Below are 21,305 nucleotides of genomic sequence, written 5' to 3'. Positions count from 1 at the left end.
GAGGGTGATGCTAGGGACAGACCTGGAGTCCGAGTGCATAAATAACTGTTTGTCCTTCAAGATCCATTTTAGGCCACCAGGAAGTTCAGTGTCGGCATTTTCTGGCTAAAGCCAAGTCTTACGGCAACTAAAGCTAGAACCAGGAGTAGTGTTGTGGGAGGGGAGAAGGGTTTGGCGGTTACTGAGCGTGGGATTTGAGAGGCCCACTCTAGGCCGTGTTCACTCGGCTCCCTACATGGGCTCTGAAGAGAGACTCCTTGGGTTCAGGGCCTGCCTTTCTGCCTGCAGGAGGCTTTTCATAACAATCTAGCTGTCTTGAGTATTTGCTTGACTGATGCTATATCCCATTGGGAGTGAGCAGCTCAGGGAATTTGGAGGAGGGATGCAGCATCTTTCCCCTCTACGGCACTCGTTCCAAATCAGGCTGGGTAAGAAACGTAGGAACTGCCAGACTGGATCAGACCTGTCATCCATCTAGCCCGGGGTGGCCAACCCCTTAAAGTGCGGCTCGCGAAGCCTCCCCCACAGCTTGCAAAACCGTCCCTGCGCCCCTAGAAATGGTCCCCGCCCCCCAACTCCCTGTGCTCTCCGGGGCAGGGGAGCTGTCCAGTGCAATGATTCAAAATGTTATCGCCAAGATGGCAGCGGCAGACAGGAGCCTGATGTGGCCAAAAGGCCTTGTCTTTTAAAGGGGCAGCATTCTTCCCCCCTTCAACAACTCTGGGGGGCTGGTAGGGAGCTCTTCTCCCCCCCCCCCCCCCCAGTAACAAAACTTGCTAAAAAAAAAAGGTTCTGGTGCAGCTCTTCACATTTTTCTGCTACTGTTTCGGCTCTGTTTGTTTAATGGGTTGGCCACCGTGATCTAGCCAGTAGCCTGTCTCAGACCGTGGCCAGCACCAGCCGCTTGAAAGGAAATTGCAAGCAGCCCCCAGGGAGGGCAGACGTGGGATAATCTACCCTCTAGGAAGGTCTCATCCCAACAGAGAATGGTTTAAGCTGTGAAGCAGGAAGATTTGTGTGTCCTCCTGAACCAATTTTGTTGGCATTATGACTCTGGCTAGTCTTATAAATGGCCAATCCCTCTTTTACAAGGTCCCCAACAGAGTAATCAGAAGCCGTTGCCAGCTGTTGAGCGTGGCCCCTGTGTGAAAGGGGTTTGGGCCTTGGGCCGGTCCTCAGTAGGAAAGCCTCCACATCAGAGAACCCACCACAACACGCAGCAGTTGGATTGTAGGGAAGCTCGGGGGACCCAGGGTTTGGTCCTGTTCGCACTGACCAGGATCTGGGCCTACATGGGTGCTCTCTGACCCACCCTCCCAACCGTGGTCTTTCCAGGTCTGTCGGTGGGGTGCTCTTCTTGATCATATGCCTTTATTCTCCAGGGTGGATAACCTGGCAGTCTGCACCCCCGCTAACTTCCCTTACGTTTTCTAAGCTTTGCAGAAGCAGCAGGGTCTGTGGTTTTTGTGTTTTGGGTTTTTTTTAAACAGAAATTGACTTGAATGAATATTAAAAGCCTTTCGCTGCTGGGTTGGGGGGAAGCTCCTGTTAGAAGCTGCGGCTGGGTCTGACTCCTCACTGGCATGGCTCAGTAGATTTTGTTCTTTGCCACTGAATCTGGGTCCTCCCAAAACCAGAGGTGTGGTGGTGTCGCTAACGTCTCGTGCTGGTCTCGGGGGCGGGTATGGATCTCTTCTCGGCCGTGCACATTCATTGTCCCTGCCTCATGGTGTGATTGTCTTTCTCTTTGCAGCCTCCTCTGGTCCAAGCCATCTTCAACCGCGATATAGAGGAGGTGCGGTCATTGCTGAACCAGAAGGAGAATATCAATATATTGGTGAGTGTGGGAGGAGCTGCTGCCGGGCACCCTGACGCGCCGGTCTTAAATTGAACAGTCCACTGGTTTGCTGCTGAAATACGCTTGTGTTGCCAAAGCAGCTAGGGTGGAGCCGCTGTGCTGCTGGTTCGTGGGCAGGAATCTTTTCTGCAGTGTGACGGAGCCTAGTGGTCGGAGCAGACAACTTGGAGGCCAGGTGTCTGGGTGCTTGTTCCTGGCTTTGCCATTGACTTGCAAAGTTGTGCTCTGGGCTGGTGTTATTTTTGGCTCAGATTTTTAAAGGGTTTTTTGAAACACTTCACTGCCGTAGGCTCCAAAGTCCGGTAGGTGTTGGGATGCCTCCATATCTTTAGCAGTCTGGGCTTTGTCCAGGGCCTCTGTCTCCCCATCTGCAAAATGGGGGTAACAGTTCAGTTGAACCTCTCTGGTCTGGCACTCTGGTCCAGCATGATTTTAATTTGCCGGATGTCCACTCATTGCAGTGGTCTCCAACCTTTTTAAGCACGAGATCACTTTTTGAATATAAGTGCAATCCACGATCTACCCAAATCTACCGCAAACCTTTGCCCCGCCTCCTTCATGCCCCTTCTCCAAGGCCCCGCCTCTGCCCCACCCCTTCTACGAGGCCCCACTCCTGCTCACTTCATCCTCCCTCCCTCCCCCGTTCTCCCTCCCTTTCATCAGGCAGGGGCAGAAGGTTGGGGCTCAGGCTCTGGTCTTGGGCTAAGGGATTTGGAGGGTGACGGGCTCTGAGTTGAGCCTGGGCAGGGAGTTGGGGTGCAGGAGGGGGTTCATGACTGGGGCAGGGGTTCAGGATGAGGGCTCCAGCTGGACATTGCTTACCTCAGGTCGCTCCTGAGGGGTGGTGCAGTGGGGCTAAGGCAGGCCTGGCTCTGCACCACTCTCAAAAGCAGCCAGCAAACTCCCTCCATCCCAAGCCCTGTTGTGCCCCCCCCCCGTTCTGTGGAGATAGGATACAGGGTGCGAGGGGGGCACCCTGACATCAGTGCCCCCTCCTTTCCCTCCCCTGCTCTGCACAGCAGCAGGAGGCTCCCGGGGAAGGGCAGGAGATACACGGCAGTGGGGGGAGAAGGCACTTGACAGCCTCTTGGCCAAACCAGTCAGGATCCCCTATCACCAGCTCCAAGTCCTACCAACAGATCCTGATCTACTGGCTGGTGACCACTGACGTATCGGGGGTGGCCAAGTTTGCCAGGGTCCCATAAAGTTTGTTTACAGCCACCAGTCCTGGCTCTCAGTGTTCTGTGCTGCTGTTTAGCTCTAATTCCTCCCCCCAGTGTCTTCTCAGAGCCCGGCCCGCAGTGGAAGTGTCGGGGATGCTGCTTGACAGTATTGATCTCCTGTGGTGTGGCAAATTCTCTGGTTCAGCAGCAGACAGGTCCCGAGGGTGCCAGGCTGGAGAGGTTCAGCCTGCACAAGCCGAGCGTGCGGGGGGGGGCTGGGCGATTTACCTGCTGTTTAGAACGCATTCGACTAGCGCAGCATCTTGTCGGGTTTCCGCTCTTCGTTCGAAGGCTGCAGAGGAATGGAGGGGCAATGAGGCAGGACTGTCGGGGGAGCAGAGTGAACGTCCCGAGGAAGGCAGACGCACTATTTCTGCCCTTCTTTTAAATTGGGCTGTAGAAAGCACTCGAGTGGAGTGGGGGCATAGCCAAAATGCCGCCTACCAAGCACTCCTTCCTACCTGGCTGTTTACCCTGCGGATATGGCCGTGCAGCTTACCACACCCGTTGAGTTGTTTGGGGAGGATCTGGCCTCGTGGGTTGAAGGTGTCGTATTGAACCTTGCAGCCTGTAGTCTTCAGACCACACCCCGTCTTTAGGGCAAATAGCAGCTGCAGTTTCGTCCCTCTCTTGCTAGTTAGCTGCATCCCTCTAGCTCAGGACTACCCAACTTTGGAAGCTCCGGGGGACACAATGATACTCCCAGCACATGCGGAGGGCTGCAGCTGAAGTGTGGTTGCCTATACATGCAACTCTATATGCAAATATATGCAAATAGCTTCTTTCACACTGACAGGCATGAATACGAAGATGAAGGCAAGACTGCACAATATGCAGGCCTGAGGGAGGGAGCAAGAGATAGCTCAGTGGTTTGAGCATTGGCCTGCTAAACCCAGGGTTGTAAGTTCAGTCCTTGAAGGGGGCCATGTAGGGGCTTGGGGCAAATTTGTCAGGCATGGTACTTGGTCCTGCTGTGAAGGCAGGGGACTGGACTCAATGACCTTTCAAGGTCTCTTCCAGCTCTATGAGATAGATACGTCTCCATCTATTATATTATTATCAGGGCTCACCAAGCAGTGGAGAGCCCTGCTCGCCAGCCGTGTGGTTCTGCGAGCTGCGCATGCACAGATCACGCAGTGCCGTCTGTGCCGGCTTGTAATCTACTCGCCACGGGCGAGCAAATTACATGATTTGTCGAGCCCTGTTTATTATGATCATCATTTAAGTCAGTTCTGCTGATATTAATAAAATGCAATATTTACCCGATTTCCACCCATGTCATAGCACTTTTAATGAGCAACGATAGTCCAGGAATGGAATTTAACTACTAAAATGCATATCCACAGAAGACCGTTATATTGACTGCTTTTTTGTTTTGGCTCCCACCTGCCGGCTGCGTGTTGAGCCCCGCGTAAACCCAAACCGCACCATGCAGCCCGCAGGCCGCATACTGAGTAGCCCTGCTCTAGCTCCCGGTAACGCTCGTTTTGGGTGTCCTGCTTTTAGAGGCCTCCTTGGCTGACGGTGGCACGTGCTGTCGCCTGAAGAAGCAGGCCTGAGGAAGAGGAGTGTAAAATCCACGTGCAAATGTTCCAACCGGTCTTGGAGGCGACTGTTCCCTTAATCTGGTTCACAAGCTTCCTGCGAACAAATCAGTGGGAGGTTGTGTGGCTGAGAGGTCTGTCACCTCCTACTGGGGAGGCTGGACATGTGAGCAGAGTCCAAGGCTAGAAGGGATCTGGCCTGGCCGTCAGGATAATCCGAACCAGGGAGCTCCCTGCTTGGCCTGGGTCTTTTAGAAACACATTTAGCCTTGATTGAGAAACTGCCGCCGACGGAGCATCCGCTACGACCCTTAGTCAGTTATCTCAGTGACGCTCCTCCCTGTTGAGAACAATTGTCAGCCTCAGTGTCTGTCACCGGATTGGCTCTGGGTCAGCCATTAGTTGCTCTGTTAGACTGGGTTCTAGCTCAGTGCCCCAGGTTCTGTGTAAGCGGCCTACTCCCCAATAGGCCCAGGTCTTCCTTGCATGCTGCTCCTTGCTGTGCTGGGGGCTGGTGTTATTTTTTCTGCAGGTTCTTGATCATTGCATCTAATGTTTCCGCCTCCTGCTGGCCAGGCTGCAGAATGCGTGGGGTTAGCACGAGAGACGTTAAATATCGGTTAATTGAATAGTCGATTCACCTCATGAATTCTTATCAATTCAGTGTTTCTCAACCTTTTTTTTTTTATAAAGTACCCCTTTAAAAAAAATAAGTACCCCCAGTACCTACAGTTTTCAGACACATTTTTTTCTACAATTGCAACACATTTGTTTACACAACTGAATCGTAGCCGGGCAGGCGATGAAATTTTTTGGGTGTAAAAAGTACACCAATAATAAAGCACTGTAAAACTTACAACAAAAATTCAGTCTTCTCCAAATTTCAGTTGTGTTGATGAACCCACCAGACTTCTCTCTAGTACACCCAAGGGTACTCATACCCCTGGTGGAGATACACTGAGTTCCTTGACTATTCTGTAGTCCCCTGGGGGTGGGGCCGGCAGCCAGTGCGCTCAAGCCCCACTCCCGAGGAACCCCCTGCCATTCCACGCTGCTGCCTCTGGATCAGAGGCAGCAGCACAGGGAGCCAGGCGGGAGCTAGTCCACAAGAGGAGCCAGTTTAAAAACCAGCTCCCCTCAGAGACTGGCTGTCTGTCGCCCCACGTTGCTGCCTCTGATAGCGCAGGGTGGCAGCAGCCTCTGTGCAGGGGGGCCAAGCTCCTGAACCCGGCGCGCGCCAGAACTGAGCCAGGCTGCCTGGCTCCTCACGGGAGCCAAGACTGAACTGGGCTGCTGGCCGGCCTGCTAAAAAATTTACTGGGGAGGGGGGGAGGGAATGTGTGCACAGGCAGTCCCTGGGTTACATACAAGATAGGGACTGTAGGTTTGTTCTTAAGTTGAATTTGTATGTAAGTCGGAACTGGTACATATTGTAGGGGAAACTCTAGCCAAACATTTCTCCAGAGCTCAGTTTTATTCTCCCACACCTCACTTTCCTCAGTCCTTTATTCTCAAGCTGAGGTGTCTGCTGAGAAAAGCCGCTCCGCGTCTCCCTGGTCTGCTGGGGGGGGGCGCTAGCTTCGCGTCTCCCTGATCTGCTGGGGGGGGGGGCGCTAGCTTCGCGTCTCCCTGGTCTGCTGGGGGGAAGCAGCTAGTGCAGGGTTGCCTCACCCCGTTTGTAAGTAGGGATCCGATGTAAGTCGGATCCATGTAACCCGGGGACTGCCTGTAGTCTATAGCATTAACCGACAAACTTAATTGGTTAATGGACTCCACTGTTACATCCCTGGTTAGGACTCTTGTGTACCCTAAATGCAGGGCTGTGTGGATCTGAGTCGAGCGTTGCGGACTCTGTGCTGGCTCAGAGAGCAGGCCCAGCGTTTTGTGCCAGCCGCCGGGGACCAATGATTAGATCACATCCTGACACGTTACACAAAGAGGCCACAAGGCTGTGTTCCGGGGCTGCCTCGTTCAGGGGCGCGATAACACCTAAAGGGACTGGGTCATGATCCTCCTTCCTCTCAAACGCCTTTGCTCTGGGAATAGGAGAGAAGGATTAACACTTAATGCGCTTAGCGCCTCGGGTGCTGATTTCACTGGGGACTGAGATTCGTCAGTTTCACTTTCCGCTTCTCCGGGTCCTTTGGGGCAGGTCCTAGATTCTGGAAATCAGCAAAAACCCACTTTTTTGGTTTTTTACTTAATACAAACATACAACTTTTCTTAAATGCAACTAATGTGTGAGGCTTAAAACTAGGGATGTAAAATCCCGTTTAAAATGTTAACCGGTTAAATTATGTTCAACTGGTGGCATGGGGGGGGGGGGAGCCGCTAGAGCAGCCCCCGCCCACGGCACAGCACAGTGGGCCTGGCTGGGCTGCTTCAGCTGAGCGGGACCCCCTGCACCAAGGGTGGGAGCTGCTCCGGCCAGGCCGGGGACTGGTCACCAGTTAACTGGTAAGCATCACCTGGTTTTCTTGCGCCTCCCACTCACTTGGCGTTTGCCGACACCAAGACAAATGCCTCGAGGGAGGGGTAACCAAGGACCCAGCACCAAGCAAAGAAGACTGATCCGATCTCAGCCGTGTTTCCTGCACGGTTTTAGCTTCGCCCAGGCATTTAGGCATGATTTGGGAGCTGCTCACAGCACTCGACAACTTGCATTGCTGTTGGCCCTTGACCCAAAGTCTAAAATCTCAGGCTATGGGGCTGGGCAGGTGGAGCCCTGGGGTGATGCTTGGTGGTTTTCTAAGCCTTTCGTGTAGGCATCTCCCTGTGTTTTCAGACCTTCATTCAGCCGTGCCGTGCTCTAAGCTAGACACCATCTCTGGTATCTGGAGCACGCAGGAAGGGAAGTGACTTGCCCAAGACCACAGAGCAAGTTAGTGACAGAGCTAGAAATGAGCTGAGAATCTTGGCTCCTAGCCTCTCCCCCCTGCGCTAACCATTAGGCCCTCTTGCCTCTCCAAACTGGGACTAGAACCCTGGCTCCCAGCCCCTTGCTTTACCTGACACACACCCTTTAGTGCATGGTTTCCCCACCAGACTGTGTTGTTGCTGGTCCAAAGCCAACACGCCTCCTGCTCACACCCGGATGCTGGGAGATGTTTTTGTCTTAAGGGAGGGGAAGTTGGATGGGGAAGAAGCTGTGTTCACTGCCCCCCCCCCCCCCCCCCCCAGATAGGTGCATCACGGCCTGTCTTATCTCCCTTGCAGGACCAAGAACGCCGAACCCCCCTGCATGCTGCTGCCTACCTAGGAGATGTACCAATCATTGAGCTCCTAATACTGTCAGGTAAGGGAAGGCCTGCCCAGTACAGCTGGCAGTACGGGTGCACGAAGGCTCAGCTGGCCAGACCCTCCTCGGGGTCTAGCACAGAAGGGCTGCAGCGCCAGGGTGCCGGGGTGCAAGGGATTCTCCTCCGCAGCAGTCGTTGCCTGAGTCACAAGGGCAGTGTGGTTGGTTGCTCTCCCCCAGATCCCGAGAAGACGCTTGTGCAAATCTTAAAACAACTTGGGACTGGTCTGGAGATCGGGCACCAGCAGAGGTGGGGGGCGCCTCTCGCTGTACTAGGTTATGGATCGGGACTGGGGGGCGTTGAGTTCTGGGTGGGGCGCCGGGGGCTGTTCAGGCTTGAAGAGTGTTGACCGCACCGGCCGGGGGAACTGCACAAGTGGGCTAGGGACCAGAGAATGTGGCTCAGCACCTGCCCTGCAGCGTGTTTCCTTCTAGCTCTAGGTACCCGCCCTCCATTTCCCTCCGAAACAGCTCACATCGGCGTCCACACTCCCTCTCTCACGTCACAGGTGGGAGAAACAAGGCCCCTCAACCCACCTCCACCTGCACTGCTCCCCGCTAGGGACCCTCGGCTTGTCAGCAGATCCTAGTCAGCCCAACAAGCAGAGCTTTGGGGAAATAGTTTCCCTGAGCATTGCTAACTAGGCCTGGCTGCTTGAAGGGGTGGTGCTCCAGCCACAGCATGAGAAACCCCCCCCTTTCCCCCTCCCGTTGCCTGTGGCTTTCAGGGCAGGTAAGCTCTACACAGGAGAGCCAGGGTCTGGCAGAGCAGGGGTGAAATAAGCAGAGCCCACCGATTCCTGCAGTGCAGCCGCGAACTCCTTCGTCAGGACCACAGAGGCACAACTAACAGAGACCTACCGGTTCCAGCTTGACATGCGCCATCTCTGTCCCAGCAGCCTCCTTTTAGATCACAACGAGGAACTGCATTCTGGGACTGGTAGTCTTGTGGCCGCTGAGAGCCAGGCTGAGCAGTGCCTGCTGGGAAATGCAGTTTTTTCCATCCACTCCTGGGCTGAGTTCTCTCTGCGCCAGGCCAAAGAGCCGCAGCCCTTGACAGGTTCCTAACGCAGCCCTCTGCGGAGCGTAGCTTATGCCCCTGGTGCTGCACGCTGTCTCTTGTGGCATCGAAACGGAGGCCAGCTCTACAAGGCGGCATCATGGCTTCAGAACTGCAGCTGTGCCGCAGGGTAGACATTGCCTACGTGACAGAAGGGGTCCTTCCATCCCCCCAGCCGTGTTGACACCGGGGCTTGGATTGGCTTAACTCCCCGCTCTGAGGTGTGAATTTGCCCCCTCCCCCAAAATGCCATCGCTTTGCTGACCTTGCGGTCAAGCCAACTATGCTCAAAAGGCTTCCTCCTTTAACCGAGGAAATTGACATGCTCTCTAACCAAGCAGATGCACCACAGCGATGGCGCGTTGGCTCGTCTGGCAGCCTGGGCCCTTTGCCTGGACGTGGTCACCTCCCGTCTGCTCTGTCTCCCCAGGTGCTAACGTGAACGCGAAGGACACCGTGTGGCTAACGCCGCTGCACCGTGCAGCAGCTTCTCGCAATGAGGTGGGTGCCCTCGCAGTAACGCTGCGGCCGGTCTCGGCTGGGATCTTGTTTGGTAACTGTTTGCTTTCCCCTTGTTCTCTGCTCTGATTCCGGCTGAGGGCCCCGGGGGCGGCTGCTCTCATTCAGCGCAGTTGAAGGGCCATGCAGACCCCCGTAATGATTTGAAAACAGAACTGGGAAGGACCCATCAAATTCCCTTTACTCCTCCCCCAATTCATGGGTCTCCCGGCAGCGTATCCCACCCCTTGCTTTTAGGGGAGGATGCTGCAGCCTACTTGATCTCCCTGGCGGGAAGCATGTCCTGATATTCAGCCTTTCCTAGGCTTAACAATCCCCCGGGGCCACCCTAACCAGTTCCCCTCCCCCTGTGATGCTTGCACCTTTCAACTCCCGCCTGCCCCTTCTTAGGGCTCGCCTCCATGGTCACGTCCATGCCCCAGAGTTCCTTGGCCGGCAGCGGGGATGGGCCCATATATGGCTGTTTAGCCAAGGTTTGCGTCCTTAAATCTTCCCTCCCAGGCAGCTCTCTGCATCGGTTTCCAGCATGTTCCTGTGACAATGACAGAGGTCAAACGCCGCCCTCCGTCCCGCGGCTGTCCGTGGATGAATAGAATTGAACCTGTCAGCATGCACAGGACAGAAGGGTGGGGCCATGAATAGACTGAATTGCCCGGCACCCCTCGCCTGGACAATAGCCTGGAGATGCCAGGTTCTTGTACAAGGCAAATGCTCCCCTGGCATCCCACAGGCTAGCTCCTTATGGGGGGCTTCTCCAGGATGCCAGGAATAGCAATTCGGTGTCCCAGAACTTTTCTTCACCCCACCCTGCCTGCAGTGAGCAAGTGGGGCCGAGCGTTTGCCTCCCCACCACTCACTGGTTACATAGGCAAAGACGTACAACTCTGAGCCCAAACGTCATGAACCGGCCACTGGCGCCTCCATGCTCTGCAGCTCACTTGTCACGGGTCATTCATCGTCGCTGGCCCGTGTTGGGCAGAGACGCTAGGGGGCGGGGCTTTTGTTCTGGCCACAGGGTTGGGGCAGAGGCTGACTAAGTGAATAAGCGAGGGTAGAATCAGAGGGTCAAAGGACTGGAAGGGACCTCAAGAGGTCGCCTCAGTCTCTGCACTCGCGGCAGGACTGAATATTATCGTTTTTGACAGGGGTTTGTCTGTTCTGCTCGTAATCTCCAGGGATGGAGATTCCACCACTTCCTGGGCAGTTTATTCCAGTGCTTAACCCCCTGGGCATCTAGGAAGCGTTTCCTACTGTCCAGCCTATACCTCCCTTGCTGCACTCGAAGCCAGCGAGCACGGACTGGTGGCTGGAGAGTGCAGTATAGCGGCCGGAGCCAGGGGCCTGTCCCTATCGTCCGGCTTGAACATAGGCAAAATGGCTTTGTCCCTCTGCGTGCTTGACTCGGCTTGTCTGGAACGGGGGGAGTAGCCAACCTGCCTTTCGGGGGCCATTGTGGGGTCCGTGGTCGGCAAAGCCCTTTGAGACCCTCAGTGGAATTTCAGGGTCTAAGTCTCCTCAGTGCTTTTCAAGCGCTCCCTGGTGGAATCGATCCCAGCGCTGGGGATATTTCCAGGCCGGCAGCTGCAGCCAGGTTCTGGATCCTGGCTTTGAATTCCGGGGGGGGCGATGTGGTGCGAGCTGGGGTCTCGTCCCCAGCATTGCTCCGTGGAAGGGGCTGTCTGCCCACACTCAGGCAGGCCGTGGGGAAGGGACCTGTCTGCCCTTCACTAGGGATGTGGAAGTAGCTTAATCGACGAGTCGAATAGTCGATGGAATTTCCATTGACTAGTTGATTAGTCGAGAAGGGCGCTTCCGCTTTGAAATGGAGCAAGAGCCCGGGTGGCGTTCCGCCTTTGGAATGATTGAAACGCCGCGTGGAGCCCAGGGCCAGCTGGGGACTCTGAGTCCCCCACTGGCCCCCGGCTCCATGTGGCGCTTCCGCTTTGAAATTGACAAGAGCCCCAGCCGGGACCCTTGTACATTTTGAAGGTGGAACGCCACCTCTGCGCCCCTCCCACAGAGCTGGAGCTGGGGGGGACTGGCTTTTAAGCCGGCTCCCCCAGCACCCCCTCCTTATCCCTCCCTTGCAGCCTCTTTCTGATAGAAGCAGCAGGTGGGGGGGAAGCAGCTAGTCAATTAGTCGCTTACATCCCTACCCTGCACACCACTGCTCCCAGGAGGGAATTCCCCAAACGTCTTTGTTCTCCCCTCGAGCCAGTTAACTTCTGTAGTGGCTTTTCTCTGCTACCCCCCCCCCACGACCTCAGGCCACGCCGACTGCTGAGCTGCTTCCCTGGCAGCTAGCTTCTATCCCCCATCACCTCCCTTGCCTAGTCCCCCTCCTGTTCCCCCAGGCCCTCGGCAGCGATGCGTTCCTGCTCAGGATCAGCTGGCCCCACGGGGAAGGGGGTCGTGGGGCATTGCCCTCGGAAAGGGGGTGGGGTGTGATACAATGTAGGTCACTGCGTCGCATGGGTCTGTTTCTCGCACTGTGTGAGTCACTGGAGAATGCTCGTTAACTGGAAGATCACAGGGCTCCCTGCTGAGATCCCCAGGGGATTTAGCACAGGGGAAGGGTGTCAGATCACGCCAAAGGCCTCTCTTAGCTTACAATGGGCAGGTTGCGCCCATGTGCCACCTACCCCCCCCTCCCCCCCCTCCACCCGCCCACTCCCCCCCCCCCCCGCCCGTCCACCATGTGGCTTCAGGCTCCAAGGGCCTTCTTAAGGGGTGGGGGGGGTGTCAGGGCCCAGTCAGTACTTGAGGGAGGCTGCCAGTGGTGGAGGGCGGCCGCTGCTGCGATGTGGAAGGTGGTGCTTGCCCTCTAGGGCACCCAGAGAAGCTCGCGAGCCGTTTGGTCGCTCCCGAGCTAGGCTGGCGTTGAACCTGCCACCCTTGCAGGCCGGGGCCTGCCTGCCGCCTCCCAGCGTGATTCCTCCCTCGAAAGCCCAGGGCAAAGGCAGCTGCTTTCCTGACCAGGTCCCACAGGCGGGCGCAAAGCAGCGGTTTGTGGGGTGGGCTCTATCTGCGTGCTCCCACGACCCCTGCGAGCGGCCTGGAGACACAAAGCCGGGGGGGGGGGCCGAGAGCTACACGCTGCACCCTCCTGGGAAGCTGCTGGAGCAATCGGCTTTCTGGAGCCCACTCCGTGCCACCCTTGTGGTGGGCAGCGGGGTCTCTGGCAGGACAGTGCCAGCTGCGCCCTGCATGAAGGCCGACGTCGCTGCTTTCAGATTTTCTGCGGGGTCAGGCTGGAGAATGGAGCTGTAGAAGGCATCTCGTTTTGTAGGGGGCGGCTTCCCTGCCCGATTTCAGGGCCTCGATCGGCCACACGGTGCCCCACCATCGGCCTCCCTGCCCCTTACTGGAATAGCAAAGTGGCTATGCACTAATCCTCCCTTTGAGGTTTGTCACTGACCACTGGGAGAGGCTCTTAGCTCCGTGGAGTCCAATACCCTGACTAGCCATGTGTGGCTGTTTGGCCGGTTGAGAGTGGCTAGTAGTAGCCACTGCTTCAGAACTGGTTGGACCCCGCAGCTCTAGGTGAAATCGGGCACAGGTGTATGGAGGCCCAAGGGATTTAGGTGCCCTGCATCCATTGAAATTCCATATAGTGGGGGGTGCACGGGGACCTTTGAAGACCCCAGCCTCAGCCTCTTGGTTTCCATAGGCGGCCGGCCGTGACTTTGTCCCGATTTCAGTTTTTAAGAAGAAACTGCTGAAAGAAATGAAGGACTAATCGGAGTGCTGCTAGCGAGTGCCTGGTACGGTGCTCTCTGCCCCCACCAGCTCTGCCAGCGAGCACCCTTGACTGAGGGCCAGGCCTTGGTTGCCCTTCCTGTCCCCCGCTGCTTCTATGCAGGCACGGTGGGGCTGAGCTGTCAGGGCAGTGGTTTTGGGGGCACAGCTAGAATTCGCCCGGAGCCGTGCGCGAGCCCATCCCAGGCCACTCGGCTGGTTTGCCCCCCCCCCCCCCGTGAGGCTAAGAAAACAGGCGTCATTCATACGTGGTCGCCAGCATGTTTAAAAGGACATGTGCCGGTCTGGTAACACGCGTCACGCAGCAGCTTGCCCCGTGTGCACTAGGAGTTTGCACCATCCTAGCCGAGGTGCGATCCTCGCAGCCTGTTTTAAAAGGACACCAGGACGCCTTGCCCTAGCGGGGGCAGGGCCTAAGAGCCGGTCCCACTCACCCCCAGGCCCCCTCCTCTGCGGCAGGGTAGCGGGCAAGGTGCTGCCCAGAGTGACAGCCATGTGGTGCACAAAGCCGACCAAATTGCAGCCTTCCCATGCCAGCCAGTCCCACTCTGGGAACAGCTGTGAGTGCATCTGTGATGCACTGCGTGCTGGGAGTTGTAGTTCCCAGCCTGGTGGTGGGCTGCAGTTGCAATCTAAGTAGGGGAACGTTCCCCTTCAGCGCTGGCTGCTTGGGTTCGTTTCGAGACCAGCCCAGGCTGCTTGTCTGACAGCTGCCCTTTCCCTGTCCCGGCAGAAGGCACTTAACCTCCTCCTGAAGCACTCGGCCGACGTCAACGCTCGCGACAAGTACTGGCAAACGCCACTGCACGTTGCTGCTGCCAACAGAGCCACCAAGTGCGCAGAGGCCATCATCCCCCTGCTGAGCAGCGTCAACGTGGCGGATCGCACGGGCCGCACAGCGCTGCACCACGCCGTGCACAGCGGGCACATCGAGGTGAGCAGGCTGCTCGGAGAGTCGCTCCTGGCGCGCAGACGCCCCAGGGCCTGCCGGGGCTCACGGTGCGGGTGGTCCGGAGGTGCTGCCAGAATATGGACGAGAGAGCTGATGGTGGAAGTGCTGCATCCTTAGGTTCATGCACTGCAGGTGTAGGATCCTCGGGGGAGCAGGGAGAAGCTGGGGCGGGCAGCGTGAGAAATCCAATCCCACGGGCGCCCCAGGTGCAGCGTCTGTCACATAAGAACGGCCAGACTGGGTCAGACCAATGGTCCGTCCAGCCCCGTGTCCTGTCTGCCCATAGTGGCCAATGCCAGGTGCCCTAGAGGGAGGGAACACAGCAGGGAGTCCTCACATCATCCCTCCCCTGTCACCCGTTTCCAGACACACAGAGGCTAGGGACACCATTCCTCCCCAGCCTGGCTAATAGCCATTGATGGACCTAACCTCCAGGAATCTATCGAGCTCTTTTTGGAACCCTGTTAAAGTCCCCATCCTCCGGCAAGGAGTTCCACAGATTGACTGTGCGTTGCATGAAGTAGTACTTCCTGTTATCCGTTTTAAATCTGCTAGCTGTTCTTTTCATTTGGTGACCCTTCGTTCTTATGTTGTGAGAAAAGTAACTAACATTTCCTTATTCACCAGTCCTGATTTTATAGACTCTACCTATCCCCCCGGAGTCTCCTCTTTTCGAAGCTGAAAGTCCCTAAGCTCTTCCTGTGGGACCCGTTCCAAACCCCTCATCATTTTTGTTGCCCTTTTCGGAACTTTTTTCTCCTACCCTGGGGACCCCTCCATCGTGGTGGCACACCTGTCAGAGCCCTCCCTGGGGCGACCGGCCTCCTCCAGCTGCATCCCCAGCTGGGCACGTTCCACAGCTAGGCTGGGGGTGCTGGTCCAGCCTGGCGGCTCTGAGGGCGCTGTCACGCTGGCAGAGAGGGTCAGTGCAGCGCTGCCGAAAGCACGAGGCTCTCGCATGTGCCGGGGCGGGGCGGGGCTGGCGCGGTGTGGTGGAGGGAGCCATTCCTCCAGCTGCTTTCTCTCTCCTCCAGATGGTGAACTTGCTCTTAAATAAAGGGGCCAGCCTGAGCACGTGTGACAAGAAGGAGCGTCAGCCCATCCACTGGGCAGCCTTCCTAGGTACCCTCCCTCATGCCTTGCCTGCCGGTGCCTGTGTTAGTGATCCGGGGCTTCCCCGTTGTCCCCCCTTGGGGCTCTGCTGTGGGTACAGCAGGTGGCACAGGAGATGAGTCCAGGAGGGGCACAATCGAGGGGTTCTCCCCCTCCCCCAGACTCACCGGTTCTGCACACAGTACCCCAAAAGCTGCAGCTGGGATGGCGTGGGGGACCTGACGGTGTCACGGTTCATTCGCAGCCAGGGCGCCAGACCTCCCTTGTCCCAGGCTTGGCCCTGCTGGGCGTCGTGCAGCTCACTGCGTTGGCGGAAAAGGGACAGAGCCGGCGGAGCTCTGGCGTGGGGGGAGACGCTGGGCTCAGGAGGACGGGTGGTGTTACGGAGGTGCCACGGGGCAGCTTGGCCAGGAGGCCGTGGACCAGCAAGCCCCGATCACCCGGCCCACTTGTGGCCCAACCTCAGGAACAGGCTCCTCCCCCCAGCTACGCGGGCCAGGGACTAGCTGGGGGGCCTGGTGCTGGTAGAAGGGGGTCGGGCCCACCCCTGCGCTCACCAGCTGCGGCAGGAAGCAGAGCGACTTGGACCCAACCTGCTCCGCCCGGCCCCCAGCTGCATCCCTTGGGGGAAGGGAGGGGATTGGCCCCTGCACTCAGCAGCCGCGGCAGGAAGCGGGGTGACGCGGCCGGGATTCAGGGCAGCAGGGGCGCGCCACTTCCAGCCACTGTCAGTGAGAGTGGAGGCAGGTCCCCACGGGGCTCCCCAAAGCACAGGGCCCGGGGCATTTGCCCTGAGCCGTCCTATGGGTCCACAAAGGCAGGGCAGGGGCAGCCCCATGCCATTTGTTATACGGCCAGTAGCCCCAAGTCCTGCAGGTCGTGGCCAGCGGCAGGGTGCTGCAGGGCCGGGGGAGGCGTGGCACGGAGGATCCGGGGACTTGGCAAAGCTCTTGCCCGCTTGTCCCATGTTGAGCAAGCCGAAGCTTCTGGGAATCGCCTTGTTCTTGGGCCAAGCGCGGGGCAGGGCCTCTTTCCCCCTCTGGTCCGCCTGTTTGCGCCTAGCCCTGGCGGGGAGCCCCCAACATCCATCCCCTCGGGTGCTGTTCCGTGGCTCGCGCTGGCAGGTCCCCTGTCCCGTGGCTGCTGGCGGCGTATCGACCCTGAGGCCTCCTTGCCGCCGCCTCGGTCCAGGCGCTCGGGACTCGCCGGCCGCTGAGTCAGTTTCCTTTGCGCAGGGCATTTGGAAGTGCTGAAGCTGCTGGCGGCCCGGGGCGCTGACGTCATGTGCAAGGACAAGAAGGGGTACACCTTGCTCCACACCGCGGCCGCCAGCGGCCAGATCGAGGTGGTGAAACATCTGCTGAGGCTGGGAGTCGAGGTGAGGCCGGCGGCGGCTTGGGGCTGGCCCTGCCGGCTCCGAGGAGGGCGCTGGGTGCAGGCAGGCACTGGGCGACATCCTGGGGACTGTGAGGTGTCCCCGGCCCCGTTAGGACCCAGATGGGTGACTGGCCAGGAAATCTGTGGGGCAGCTGTGGCTGTTGGGGGAGGTCACACTTGCGGATCCCAGCGGGATGCTGCTGCCCCTGAAGCTAGAGGTGGAAATCCGAGGCCCTGGTCTCTTGCAGGTTTTGAAGCGCCGCCCACGCTTTCCCCAAGAGTTAGGGGAGCTAACACCACTGTCCTGCCCCAGTCCCCCCCGGAGCGGGGATCTCCCTTCCTGTCCTGTGCCCAGTGGTCGGCGTCTGTGGGGGTGCGAGGGGAACCCCAGGCACTGATGGGGAAGGGATTGGGGGTGGCCTGCCTGGGCTTTTTCCCCTCTGGGCGTGGCCACCCTGGCCCGCGCCCCGCTGCCATCCCTGGGCTCTCTTCACCCCCCGCAGATCGACGAGCCCAACTCCTTTGGGAACACCGCCCTCCACATCGCCTGTTACATGGGCCAGGACGCGGTGGCCAACGAGCTGGTCAACGCCGGCGCCAACGTCAACCAGCCCAACGAGAAGGGCTTCACCCCGCTGCACTTTGCCGCCGTCTCCACCAACGGGGCCCTTTGCCTGGAGCTGCTGGTGAACAACGGCGCCGACGTGAACTTCCAGGTGGGCGGGGCCGGGCCGTGGGCCTGCAGGGGAGGAGTTGGGGGCCCAGGAGAGGGACCGGGTGTGGAAGAAATGGTGACCCCTCCGTAGCAGAGCTAGGGGACGCTTTGCCCCCGGCTGGCGAGTTTCCCCTCTCTCTGCAGAGTAAGGAAGGGAAGAGCCCTTTGCACATGGCTGCCATCCACGGACGCTTCACGCGCTCTCAGATCCTCATCCAGAACGGTAAGTGGCTCGGTGGCCGCGGCGTTCCTGTGCTCCCTGGCGTTTCGCTCCCGCTCGCCGGCGGCTGCCTCCGGGACGTGCCGACCCTCCCCTTGGTTCAGTGTTTGGTTGCATTTGCCAGGGGAGTTACCTGCCCTGTCCCCAGCGGAGCGGCTGTGCCCCTCACCGGTGGGCAGCATTGGGGGGGGGGGCGGAAACATACGTTTGGTCTGGACCTTACATCTCCTGGAGCCCCAAGCTGAGAATCCAGCCGCGGGGACGCTGCGAGCCTGGGAACTTTCCCCGCTGCTAGGTCCTGCCGCCAGAGACAATCCTCTGAGTCCCAGGAGAGCCACTGTCCTGAACCAGGGCCTGCCCGAGCCACAAGCAGAAGCTGCTCCGGCGTGAGCTGAATCACTCAGCTGTAGCTGAGCCTGGGGGGCTTTGCGGGTGGGGCCCGGGAGCTGTGTGTGCAGCCGGTGGCCGGGCCGCACTCGGGAGCACATTACTGTAGCGATCACGTCGGGCCTTCTGCCGAGAGGAAGGCGGTGTGGCCCTCGGTAGTCCGTACTTGGTGCCGTCCGCGGGGGAGCCGTTCTTGGGCTGCCTGGGCCAGAAAGGTCTCACCGAACAGGCTGCTTCCTTCCCTAGGCAGCGAGATCGACTGCGCTGACAAATATGGCAATACTCCCCTCCACGTTGCTGCTAGATATGGCCACGAGCTGCTAATTAGTACTTTGATGACGAATGGTGCTGACACTGCGAGGTGAGAGGGCGCGAGGAGGCGGGGGGCGCCCGCGGGCCGCGCCCTGGGACTCGGAGCAGGGAGCGGGCTCATCCGGAGGGAGGGAGGCCGGCAGGCGCTTCCCGCCCAGCACAAGTGGCGGGAGGGATTCGGGGGCTTGTGGCCTTGCTCTGAAACGTCGGCGGTTCCCCATGGGCTGGGGGCGGGCCTGAGGCAGAGAGTCCAGCTGGCGGATCTGGCTCCTGTGCACATTGGGAATGTTATGTCCAGTTCTGAGCCCCAGCTACGGAAGGGATGTGGAAGCACTGGAGAGGGTCCAGCAGGGGGCGACAAAAATGATTCGGGGGCTGGAGCACATGACCTACGAGGAGCGGCTGAGGGACTTGGACTTGCTATTCTGCAGAAGAGAAGAGGGAGGGGGGATTTGATGCAGCCTTCAGCTATCTGAAGGGGGGTTCCACAGAGGCTGGAGAGAGGCTGTTCTCAGGGGTGACAGGTGGCAGAACGAGGAGCAATGGTTTCAAGTTGCAGTGGGGAAGGTCTAGGTGGGAGATCAGGAAAAACCATTTCCCTAGGCGGGTGGGGAAGCCCTGCGGTGGGTTCCCTAAGGAGAGAGGAGTTCAAGTCTCGGCTTGACACAGCCCTGGCTGGGAGGGTCGAGTTGGGGTTGGTCCGGCCTTGGGCAGGGAATTGGACTTGATTCCTGGGGTCTCTGCCAGCCAAAGGATTGTCAGATTCATGGCGCCCAGCCCGCTTGCCGTGTCTCCTCTTCAGGCTGTGGCTGGCCCTCGTAGGCAGACCCCTGGAGACGCAGGTCGCACTGAAATGTTCTGATCCAGCTGCAGTTGTGGGGCTGGATGCAGGGCTCTGGGGGTGCACCAGAAGAGCCTGCCTTAGGAGCTCACGCTAGGTCATTCCATGGTCCCATCTAGGGATGTGAACGACTAGTTGCTTCCCCCCACCTCTATCAGGATGAGGCATCAAGGGGGGTGGGGTTTCAAAGCAGCAGCACCACATGGAGCCCAGGACCAGACCCTGGCCTCCACATGGTGCTGCTGCTTTGAAATGCCATGTGCAGCCCGGGGCCAGCTGGGACCCCCGCTGGCCCTGTGCTCCCTGCAGCGCTTTCGCCTTTGAAGTGTAGCAATAGCCCTGGGGCTGCTGCTACATTCCAAAGGCAGAGGTGCCCTATCGACTAATTGAATAGTGGATGCAAATTGCATCGACTGTCCGATTAGCCAGTTCATCTGAATGTAACATCCGCAGTCCCATCTGGCGTTAGGCTCTGCTTCTGGTGGGTGGAAACGGGAGGGCTGCCCAGGGGCTGGTGTAGGGTGGGATTCCTTCTCCAGACATGCTGCGCTCCTGGGCACCATCAGGAGACCCCGGGCCCGCCAGGACTTCGGCGGGGTGGCAAGCGGGGTGTGTCCTTTGCCTGATCTTGCCCCTCCCTCTCCTTCTCGGCAGGCGTGGGATCCACGATATGTTCCCTCTGCACTTAGCTGTTCTCTTTGGATTTTCAGACTGTTGTCGTAAGCTACTTTCCTCAGGTGAGCGAAGCCTGCGGTGGCTGAGGGGTGGGGTGGGAGGATCAGCTTGGGCTGGGGGCATGTGTGGGTTGGCGAGTCCCTGCCTGACCCCTCTCCTGCCCCACAGGTCAGCTGTACAGCATCGTCTCCTCTCTGAGCAACGAGCACGTGCTGTCCGCAGGTTTCGATATCAACACGCCTGACAACCTGGGGAGGACGTGTCTCCATGCTGCTGCTTCCGGAGGGTGAGTCCCTGCGCTGGGTGTGGCAGGGCGTCACGCCGGGCCGGGGGACTGCCCAAGGGCAGCGCCATGTTCTATAGCCCCAGACACAGCCTGCCTCCCCTCTGCATACTAGGCAATGGGGTTCAGTGGAGAGGTCATGATTGGGAGTCAGCTGATCTGGGGTCTGTTCCCAGCTCGGGCAGGGAGTGGGGGCTAGTGCCTAGTGGCCGAGCCATTTGATTCCTGGTTCTGCAGTGAATGCGCTGGGACTCTGAGTGAGGGATGTGAATAGTCAGTCCGTCCGTCCGTCCCCTTGCTGCCTATATCAGAAAGGGGGGTGGAGAGGGATGCTCCAAAGCGGCATTGCTACATGGAGCCTGGGGTCCACTGGGGACTCCCCTAATGACCCTGGGCTCCATGCGGCGCTGCCCCCCGGCGTCCCCACTGGCCCTGTGCTCCCCACAGCGCTTTCGCCTTTGAAATGTTGCTACACTTCAAAGGCAGAAGCGCCCTTATCGACAAATCAAATAGTCGATGCATATTGCATCGACCGTTCAATTAGCCAAATAATTTTACATCTCTACTCCGAGCGTGTCCCTTCTTTTTGTTCCTCGGTTTCCCCGTGTTTAAAACACTCCCCTGCCTCCCGAGGGGCGTAGGATGGGGGAATCGGGTCGTGTTGGTAACACACGCCGACAGATCCGTGGGCAAGCCAAGTAACTTGCCGATGGTCTCTCCTCGGTGCGTTTTGTTGGCATGGCCCACGGCAGTGAGGTTTAACGCTGCGGGGAGAGACCCCGGAGTGGAAGGAGTCGTGTCGCTCAGCCCCGTCAGGCAGCGCAGCGTCCCATTGCGCATAGGGCAGCGGTTCTCAAACTTTTTGCCCTGTGGGGCCCCCGGCTCAACGCAACTCTTTCCACGGGCCACCAGTTGCTAATGGAAAGTGACCGTTCATTACATCATAACGCCCGAGCCATTTTGCTAGCGCTGCAGCTAAGGAGAAAGGTTTCATTTAAATTATGAAACAGATGAACTTTCTCATCTTCGTTTCTCAAGCTTCATTTTACATATAGTAAAATATCAATTTGTGCCCAACAGAAAAAGGATTCGATGTGTTTATGGCAGGGGTGGGGAACCTTTTTCAGGTCCGGGGCGGAGCTCGAACCGTGGCCCACCTGGGAGGTGGC

At 58.3% G+C, this 21,305-nt stretch overlaps 1 protein-coding gene across 2 annotated transcripts in view; it reads left to right on the top strand.

Annotated features, from left to right (window-relative positions):
- ANKRD52 (ankyrin repeat domain 52) overlaps positions 1-21,305 on the top strand; it is a 58,347-nt gene that overhangs the window by 2,904 nt on the left and 34,138 nt on the right. For both annotated transcript variants that reach the window (XM_075901892.2, XM_075901891.2), the window contains exons 2-12: positions 1,754-1,837; positions 7,842-7,920; positions 9,414-9,484; positions 13,995-14,195; positions 15,248-15,335; positions 16,562-16,704; positions 17,207-17,419; positions 17,563-17,641; positions 18,272-18,386; positions 19,833-19,915; positions 20,022-20,139. In XM_075901892.2, coding sequence (XP_075758007.1) covers positions 1,754-1,837; positions 7,842-7,920; positions 9,414-9,484; positions 13,995-14,195; positions 15,248-15,335; positions 16,562-16,704; positions 17,207-17,419; positions 17,563-17,641; positions 18,272-18,386; positions 19,833-19,915; positions 20,022-20,139 — 1,274 coding nt within the window. The remainder of the gene's footprint in view (positions 1-1,753; positions 1,838-7,841; positions 7,921-9,413; positions 9,485-13,994; positions 14,196-15,247; positions 15,336-16,561; positions 16,705-17,206; positions 17,420-17,562; positions 17,642-18,271; positions 18,387-19,832; positions 19,916-20,021; positions 20,140-21,305) is intronic.

The sequence above is a fragment of the Pelodiscus sinensis genome, chromosome 31, assembly GCF_052426305.1.
Source record: "Pelodiscus sinensis isolate ZL-2025 chromosome 31, ASM5242630v1, whole genome shotgun sequence".
Taxonomy (NCBI): domain Eukaryota; kingdom Metazoa; phylum Chordata; order Testudines; family Trionychidae; genus Pelodiscus; species Pelodiscus sinensis.
Note: the sequence above shows the minus strand (reverse complement) of the source record. Positions and strands in the feature narration are given on the sequence as shown.